The sequence below is a fragment of the Neofelis nebulosa genome, chromosome 12 (assembly GCF_028018385.1).
Source record: "Neofelis nebulosa isolate mNeoNeb1 chromosome 12, mNeoNeb1.pri, whole genome shotgun sequence".
Classification (NCBI taxonomy): domain Eukaryota; kingdom Metazoa; phylum Chordata; class Mammalia; order Carnivora; family Felidae; genus Neofelis; species Neofelis nebulosa.
Genome location: NC_080793.1, coordinates 62,905,431 through 62,914,609, shown reverse-complemented (window position 1 = coordinate 62,914,609; position 9,179 = coordinate 62,905,431). Strand labels below are relative to the sequence as shown.

General features: G+C 42.9%; 1 protein-coding gene across 1 annotated transcript; it reads left to right on the top strand.

The window, feature by feature from the left end:
- The first annotated feature begins 6,386 nt into the window (after window positions 1-6,386).
- Window positions 6,387-7,482, top strand: TPD52L3 (TPD52 like 3). Its single transcript, XM_058693317.1, has one exon. It carries the CDS (start codon window positions 6,588-6,590, stop codon window positions 7,434-7,436), a length of 849 nt encoding a protein of 282 aa, XP_058549300.1. The 5' UTR covers window positions 6,387-6,587; the 3' UTR covers window positions 7,437-7,482.
- Window positions 7,483-9,179: the final 1,697 nt, after the last annotated feature.

The following is a 9,179-nucleotide window of genomic DNA, read 5'->3' as shown; positions in this document are numbered from 1 at the left end:
GATTCCCACCAACAGTGCAAGAGGGTTCCCGTTTCTCCACATCCTCTCCAGCATCTATAGTCTCCTGATTTCTTCATTTTGGCCACTCTGACTGGCGTGAGGTGATATCTGAGTGTGGTTTTGATTTGTATTTCCCTGATAAGGAGCGACGTTGAACATCTTTTCATGTGCCTGTTGGCCATCCGGATGTCTTCTTTAGAGAAGTGTCTATTCATGTTTTCTGCCCATTTCTTCACTGGGTTATTTGTTTTTCGGGGGTGGAGTTTGATGAGCTCTTTATAGATTTTGGATACTAGCCCTTTGTCCGATGTGTCATTTGCAAATATCTTTTCCCATTCCATTGGTTGCCTTTTAGTTTTGTTGGTTGTTTCCTTTGCTGTGCAGAAGCTTTTTATCTTCATAAGGTCCCAGTAATTCACTTTTGCTTTTAATTCCCTTGCCTTTGGGGATGTGTCGAGTAAGAGATTGCTACGGCTGAGGTCAGAGAGGTCTTTTCCTGCTTTCTCCTCTAGGGTTTTGATGGTTTCCTGTCTCACATTCAGGTCCTTTATCCATTTTGAGTTTATTTTTGTGAATGGGGTGAGAAAGTGGTCTAGTTTCAACCTTCTGCATGTTGCTGTCCAGTTCTCCCAGCACCATTTGTTAAAGAGACTGTCTTTTGTCCATTGGATGTTCTTTCCTGCTTTGTCAAAGATGAGTTGGCCATACGTTTGTGGGTCTAGTTCTGGGGTTTCTATTCTATTCCATTGGTCTATGTGTCTGTTTTTGTGCCAATACCATGCTGTCTTGATGATTACAGCTTTGTAGTAGAGGCTAAAGTCTGGGATTGTGATGCCTCCTGCTTTGGTCTTCTTCTTCCAAATTTCTTTGGCTATTTGGGGCCTTTTGTGGTTGCATATGAATTTTAGGATTGCTTGTTCTAGCTTCGAGAAGAATGCTGGTGCAATTTGGATTGGGATGGCATTGAATGTGTAGATAGCTTTGGGTAGTATTGACATTTTGACAATATTTATTCTTCCAAATCATGAACACGGAATGTTTTTCCATTTCTTTGTATCTTCTTCAATTTCCTTCATAAGCTTTCTATAGTTTTCAGCATACAGATCTTTTACATCTTTGGTTAGATTTATTCCTAGGTATTTTATGCTTCTTGGTGCAATTGTGCATGGGATCAGTTTCTTTATTTGTCTTTCTGTTGCTTCATTATTAGTGTATAAGAATGCAACTGATTTCTGTACATTGATTTTGTATCCTGCAACACTGCTGAATTCATGTATCAGTTCTAGCAGACTTTTGGTGGAGTCTATCAGATTTCCATGTATAATATCATGTCATCTGCAAAAAGCAAAAGCTTGACTTCATCTTTGCCAATTTTGATGCCTTTGGCTTCCTTTTGTTATCTAATTGCTGATGCTAGCACTTCCAGCACTATGTTAAATAACAGCGGTGAGAGTGGGCATCCCTGTCGTGTTCCTGATCTCAGGCAAAAAGCTCTCAGTTTTTCCCCGTTGAGGATGATGTTAGCTGTGGGTTTTTCATAAATGGCTTTTATGATCTTTAAGTATGTTCCTTCTATCTCAACTTTCTCAAGGTTTTTATTAAGAAAGGGTGCTGGATTTTGTCAAAGGCCTTTTCTGCATCGATTGACAGGATCATATGGTTCTTCTCTTTTTTTTTGTTAATGTGATGTATCACGTTGATTGATTTGCGAATGTTGAACCAGCCCTGCATCCCAGGAATGAATTCCACTTGATCATGGTGAATAATTCTTTTTATATGCTGTTGAATTCGATTTGCTAGTATCTTATTGAGAATTTTTGCATCCATATTCATCAGGGATATTGGCCTGTAGTTCTCTTTTTTTACTGGGTCTCTGTCTGGTTTAGGAATCAAATACTGGCTTCATAGAATGAGTCGGGAAGTTTTCCTTCCCTTTCTATTTTTTGGAATAGCTTGAGAAGGACAGGTATTATCTCTGCTTTAAACGTCTGGTAGAACTCCCCTGGGAAGCCATCTGGTCCTGGACTCTTATTTGTTGGGAGATTTTTGATAACCGATTCAATTTCTTCTCTGGTTATGGGTCTGTTCAAGCTTTCGATTTCCTCCTGATTGAGTTTTGGAAGAGTGTGGGTGTTTAGGAATTTGTCCATTTCGTCCAGGTTGTCCAATTTGTTGGCATATAATTTTTCATAGTATTCCCTGATAATTGTTTGTATCTCTGAGGGATTGGTTGTAAGAATTCCATTTTCATTCATGATTTTATCTATTTGGGTCATCTCCCTTTTCTTTTTGAGAAGCCTGGCTAGAGGTTTGTCAATTTTGTTTATTTTTTCAAAAAACCAACTCTTGGTTTCATTGATCTGCTCTACAGTTTTTTTAGATTCTATATTGTTTATTTCTGCTCTGATCTTTATTATTTCTCTTCTTCTGCTTGGTTTGGGGTGTCTTTGCTGTTCTGCTTCTATTTCCTTTAGGTGTGCTGTTAGATTTTGTATTTGGGATTTTTCTTGTTTCTTGAGATAGGCCTGGATTGCAATGTATTTTCCTCTCAGGACTGCCTTTGCTGCATCCCAAAGCGTTTGGATTGTTGTATTTTCATTTTCGTTTGTTTCCAGATATTTTTTAATTTCCTCTCTAATTGCCTGGTTGACCCACTCATTTGTTAGTAGGGTGTTCTTTAACCTCCATGCTTTTGGAGGTTTTCCAGACTTTTTCCTGGGGTTGATTTCAAGCTTCATAGCATTGTGGTCTGAAAGTATGCATGGTATAATTTCAATTCTTGTAAACTTATGAAGGGCTGTTTTGTGACCCAGTATATGATCTATTTTGGAGAATGTTCCATGTGCACTCGAGAAGAAAGTATATTCTGTTGTTTTGGGATGCAGAGTTCTAAATATATCTGTCAAGTCCATCTGATCCAATGTATCATTCAGGGCCCTTGTTTCTTTATTGACTGTGTGTCTAGATGATCTATCCATTTCTGTAAGTGGGGTGTTAAAGTCCCCTGCAATGACCACATTCTTATCAATAAGGTTGCTTATGTTTATGAGTAATTGTCTTATATATCTGGGGGCTCCGGTATTCGGCACATAGACATTTATAATTGTTAGCTCTTCCTGGTGGATAGACCCTGTAATTATTATATAATGCCCTTCTTCATTTCTTGTTACAGCCTTTAATTTAAACTCTAGTTTGTCTGATATAAGTATGGCTACTCCAGCTTTCTTTTGGCTTCCAGTAGCATGATAAATAGTTCTCCATCCCCTCACTCTCAATCTAAAGGTGTCCTCAGATCTAAAATGAGTCTCTTGTAGACAGCAAATAGATGGGTCTTGGTTATTTATCCATTCTGATAGCCTGTGTCTTTTGGTAGGCGCATTTAATCCATTTACATTCAGTGTTATTATGGAAAGATACGGGTTTAGAGTCATTGTGATGTCTGTATGTTTTATGCTTGTAGTGATGTCTCTGGTACTTTTTCTCACAGGATCCCCCTTAGGATCTCTTGTAGGGCTGGTTTAGTGGTGACAAATTCCTTCAGTTTTTGTTTGTTTGGGAAGACCTTGATCTCTCCTTCTATTCTAAATGACAGACTTGCTGGATAAAGGATTCTCGGCTGCATATTTTTTCTGTTAGCACACTGAAGATATCGTGCCAAGCCTTTCTGGCCTGCCAAGTTTCAAAAGAGAGATCAGTCACGAGTCTTATAGGCCTCCCTTTATATGTGAGGGCACGTTTATCCCTTGCTGCTTTCAGAATTTTCTCTTTATCCTTGTATTTTGCCAGTTTCACTATGATATGTCGTGCAGAAGATCTATTCAAGTTACATCTGAAGGGAATTCTCTGTGCCTCTTGGATTTCAATGCCTTTTTCCTTCCCCAGTTCAGGGAAGTTCTCAGCTATAATTTCTTCAAGTACCCCTTCAGCCCCTTTCCCTCTCTCTTCCTCCTCTGGGATACCAATTATGCATATATTATTTCTTTTTAGAGTATCACTTAGTTCTCTAATTTTTCCCTCATACTCCTGGATTTTTTTATCTCTCTTTCTCTCAGCTTCTTCTTTTTCCATAACTTTATCTTCTAGTTCACCTATTCTCTCCTCTGCCTCTTCAATCCGAGCTGTCGTCGTTTCCATTTTGTTTTGCATTTCGTTTAAAGCGCTTTTCAGCTCTTCATGACTGTTCCTTAGTCCCTTGATCTCTGTGGCAAGAGATTCTCTGCTGTCCTGTATACTGTTTTCAAGCCCAGCGATTAATTTTATGACTATTATTCTAAATTCACTTTCTGTTATATTATTTAAATCCTTTTTGATCAGTTCATTAGCTGTTGTTATTTCCTGGAGATTCTTCTGAGGAGAATTCTTCCGTTTGGTCATTTTGGATATTCCTTGGAGGGGTGAAGACCTGCAGGGCACTTCCCCTGTGCTGTGGTGTATAACTGGAGTTGGTGGGCAGGGCCGCAGTCCGACCTGATGTCTGCCCCCAGCCCACCGCTGGGGCCACAGTCAGACTGGTGTGTGCCTTCTCTTCCCCTCTCCTAGGGGCGGGATTCACTGTGGGGTGGCGTGGCCCATCTGGGCTACTTGCACACTTCCAGGCTTGTGGTGCTGGGGATCTGGCGTATTAGCTGGGGTGGGTAGACAAGGTGTGTGGGGGCAGGAGGGGCAGGCTTAGCTCGCTTCTCCTTAGGTGATCCACTTCAGGAGGGGCCCTGTGGCAGCGGGAGGGAGTCAGATCCGCTGCCGGAGGTTTGGCTCCGCAGAAGCACAGAGTTGGGTGTTTGCTCGGAGCGAGCAAGTTCCCTGACAGGAACTGGTTCTCTTTGGGATTTTGGCTGGGGGATGGGCAGGGGAGATGGCGCTGGCAAGCACCTTTGTTCCCCGCCAAGCTGAGCTCTGCCCTCCGGGGGCTCAGCAGGTCTCCCTCCCTTTGTTCTCCAGCCTTCCCGCTTTCCGAGCAGAGCTGTTAACTTATGACCTCCCAGATGCTAAGTCGCACTTGCTGTCAGAACACACTCCATCCGCCCCCTCCACTTTTGCCAGCCAGACCCAGGGGCTCTGCTTAGCCAGCGAGCCGCCCCTCCACCCGGCTTCCTCCCGCCAGTCCATGGAGCGTGCACCACCTCGCCGCCCTTCCTACCCTCTTCCGTGGGCCTCTCGTCTGCGCTTGGCTCCAGAGACTCCGTTCTGCTAATCCTCTGGCGGTTTTCTGGGTTATTTAGGCAGGTGTAGGTGGAATCTAAGTGATCAGCAGGATGCGCGGTGAGCCCAGCGTCCTCCTACGCCACCATCTTCCCTCCTCCTCCCCCAAAGAATGGTTTGATGTTAGTTTGCAGCCCAGCTAGATGCTATGTAGTTACCTATGGCATGCATATGGCAAATTGCTGAAATTTTCCAGGGATCACATCATGTTCCACAAGATCATGCTTGCAATAATTACCAGAATCTCCAACAAAATCACAAAAGCTAAAACTTCCTCAAGGCTATTCCCTGGGAATGGTAGCCTGACAATGGGCTAAGAAATATGTGACCACCTGCCCTCACTGGATTGAAGTCCTGATTTTTCCACTGCATACATTACAACCTCTGAGTAGAAATAAGGGATATGGTGGTTTTACATCCTGACAGAACCTGTCCAACTACCATTTTTATTTGCAGACCATCTCCTACAACTGATAACCATCAATGTAGACAGACATGCTTTCCGAAATTTGAGTGGTTGCTTGGAGAAAAAATGGAACTACAATATTGAAAACCATGCCCATTTCCATGGCTTACTCCTTCTCTCCTGAATTCTCACACTACAACAGTCTTCATTTTTTGTTAAGCTTAAATTTGCTGCAACTATTACAGATTTACTTTTCTCCTTCTCTCTACTCCCAAAAATAACAGACAACTTTGAGTGGAGAGATTCACTTTCTGAGTTTCACCATCCCAAGCCTCTGACATGGTTGATAATTTATGCCATGTGAATACATTAGTCACCATCGAGACTCAAGAGTTATGAGGAGCCTCCAAACCTACTTTATGAGTAGTGCTAAGAGTTTCTTGAGGCCCTTTGGTAACCTGGGAAGGGAAAATGGAGACAGGTCAAGGCCAAGAGTTCTAGACTCTCTGCCCCACTTTGGGGCGGTTTTTATTTATTTTATGTATTGAGCTTTTTCAGAAATTTTCTGTTTGTACACAGGGCTCAACTGATTTTCAAGAGTTTGACAATATCTGGTGTCTGTAAGGGAAGTCAGACTTTGTTTGAAAGTGAGGACTTACCCCCTACTATAGCAGAAAGAAAAGTACCTCTCTTCTCTGACAATAATGGGCCCACTACCCACCTTACACGATCATTGTGATGTCGAACCACCACCCACAGTGTTAGAGTCCTTGCAGCTGACCCCAGGTTCCTTCCACTTCTGTCTTCAGCCAGTAAGTGTTGCCTCTGTGCCCCGAAGCCAGAGGGGCAGGTCCCTGTCGCTGCCCACTCCCTACCCTCTACCCAGAAGTGGACCCTCCGGGCTGAGGCATCCATTCTGCATGTCAGAATAACGTCTGAATACCCAACCAGTCGCCAAGGCATTTGGTCCACCTAATAAGACATGGATGCATCGCTCCCAGAGTCCCACTCCACAAGCCAAGGGTCGGACTCTGCAGGTTTAGATTTCAACTCTGTTGGCCAAGATTATTTCTCCCCTGGCTACGAGTATGACTCTCTCTACCAAGAATTGGACCTGGACTCTCTTCATGAAGATCTTCATTTCCAGTCCATGCCAGGAACCATGACAGAGACCTTGGCAAGCACACATGAATCCCACCCAACTGCTGAACTAGAGGATCTCACAGAGGCTGAAGGAAAGGAGCTCAAATCTGAGCTCACTAAATTAGACGGGAAAATTGTAACCTTACGCCATGCCTTGGCAGCGAAAAAAAGACATTGTATGGAGCTCAAAAGAAAGCTGGGCCTCATAACCTTGGTGGGGCTGAGGCAGAATCTGTACAAAAGCTGGCACGATGTTCAAGTCTCCAATGTCGACATGAAACAAAAGATGTCAGCTGCCCTGTCCACCATGGGCTCTGCCATCTGCAGGAAGCTTGGAGACATGAAGAAGTCAGCCACATCCAGATCGTTTGAAGGTCTGATGGGGACAATCAAGTCTAGAGTGGCAGGTGGCAGACAGCTTGGCAGTGTCTACCTTCCTTCTTCAGCTGGAATAGGGATGATCCATTCCCAGCCTCAGGGAGGAGAGACGATCCGCTCCTACTTTCCAAGAGTGGGAGTGATCCAGTTTACTGAAGTGGAGTTGTTCTGGTTCCAAGGAGTGGAGATGATCTGGTTGCAAGCAGTGGGCATGACCTGCTTCACTTTCTGGAGCCGGTATGAACCCCTTGGTAATCTTGCCTGGCCACCTAACCAGTGCAAAAACTCCCTTTCCTCATCACAGTTGTGACTCTGCCTATCATAAATAAGCAATTAAACCACAGTGGCAAAGTTAATTCAAGAAATGGGCATAGTTCAGTTTTGAGAAAAGGAGTTCCCATTTGTACATAGGTATTTGCTGCTGTTGGGGTGGAGAACCCAACATTTTGTACCCCGTTATTTTACACTAAAGTTAGTAGATGAAATGTATCACTATACTAGCCTTTCTGGAGTTGCATTCAAATGGACAGGACAATGGCTTTAGAGGGACCTTAGGCCAAAGCCCAGAATCTTTTTTGGAAAACTAGTTTATCAGAATGCCAAAGTACTTTTCTTTTTAGAACTGGGAAAATGTATGAAATAATCTGTAATTTTATCCCCTCCTCATTTCCTTCCTTCCCTAAATCTCAGAAGGAACTTTGAAAGCTCTACCGGGCCTACAATTTTTATTTTAAAAAGATGATCAAGAACACTCCTTTCTCTCTGAGACCCTCAGAAAGGAGGGGAAAGTATTATTAGACTAATTGTAACATAATACTAAACTTGATTTTTTTTTTGAAGCTCCTAATTAAACAAAGTAGCTCTAGCTTCAATTTAGGAGATTGCCACTTTGGATTCAAGATGAAATTGTGACTTGACTTTGCCTTGTGTTTGTAATCTTTTTGTATATCAAAGTTTATCCCTTATAACAGCATGTGCCTGCCACAATAGCATGCCACCTAAAAGGGAAAAAATTGCTTCTCTGTTCTCCAGCAATTCCTAGTTTGTTGCCATCTGCATCTGAGGGGCTGGAGGGAAAACATAGCCAAAGTCAAGAAACATAAACCCCTATGTTAAGCAGCATTGCAGCATTTTAAACATGATGCCCATCCCCTGTAATGCTGGACCTTCTTTATGCCTCCGAATGGACCTAACTGATTTTATACATCACTGGTCTCTTTGACTCCAAGTCTGTCCTCTTTTAAAACTAGCCCCAACTGAAAAGAAAACAGAACCTGAGTCCTCAGGGTATTTGGGGGTGGAGGGGGAAGAGTTGTTCTTTTTCCATTTTCAAAATGCCAGGACCTGGCAGCTACTTTCATTCCTTCAGTCATATTGCCTGAGGTAGAAGTTTCTGTCTTCACTCACAGAACTCAAAAAGCACCATACTTAAAATTACAGTTTTATTATAAAGGATACAAATTAGGACTGGCCAAATGAAGAGATACATAGAATGAGATCTTGGAGGAAATATGAAGCTTCCATATACTCAGAACACATCACCTTCCCACCACAGTGATGTATGATTACCTACCTAGGAGGTTCACCTAAGATTCAGGTATCCAGAGTTTTTATTGAAGGTCCACTATATAGATATGATTGATTGAATCACTGTCCACATGATTGAATTCAAGCTCCAGCCCCGCTTCCATCTTCAAAGGTTCAGGGTTCAGGCTGATATCATGTGGCCCAAATCCCCAAACCTCTAATCACATGGGTGGGTCTTTCCAGCAGGGCCAACCCATACCTTAAAACTATCCAGGGACCTACCATAAATAACAAAGACACTCTTATCACTCAGGAAATTCCAAGGATTTAGAAGCACCCTCCAAGGAGCCAGGAACAAAGAGAGCCAAATTGTTTATTACACAACAAAACCAGGCAATAGAAAGTTGCCCTACAATATGGCCCCAAGAAGATGGTGGCGTAGGAGGACGCTGGGCTCACCGCATCCTGCTGATTACTTAGATTCCACCCACATCTGCCTATATAACCCAGAAAACTGCCAGAAGGC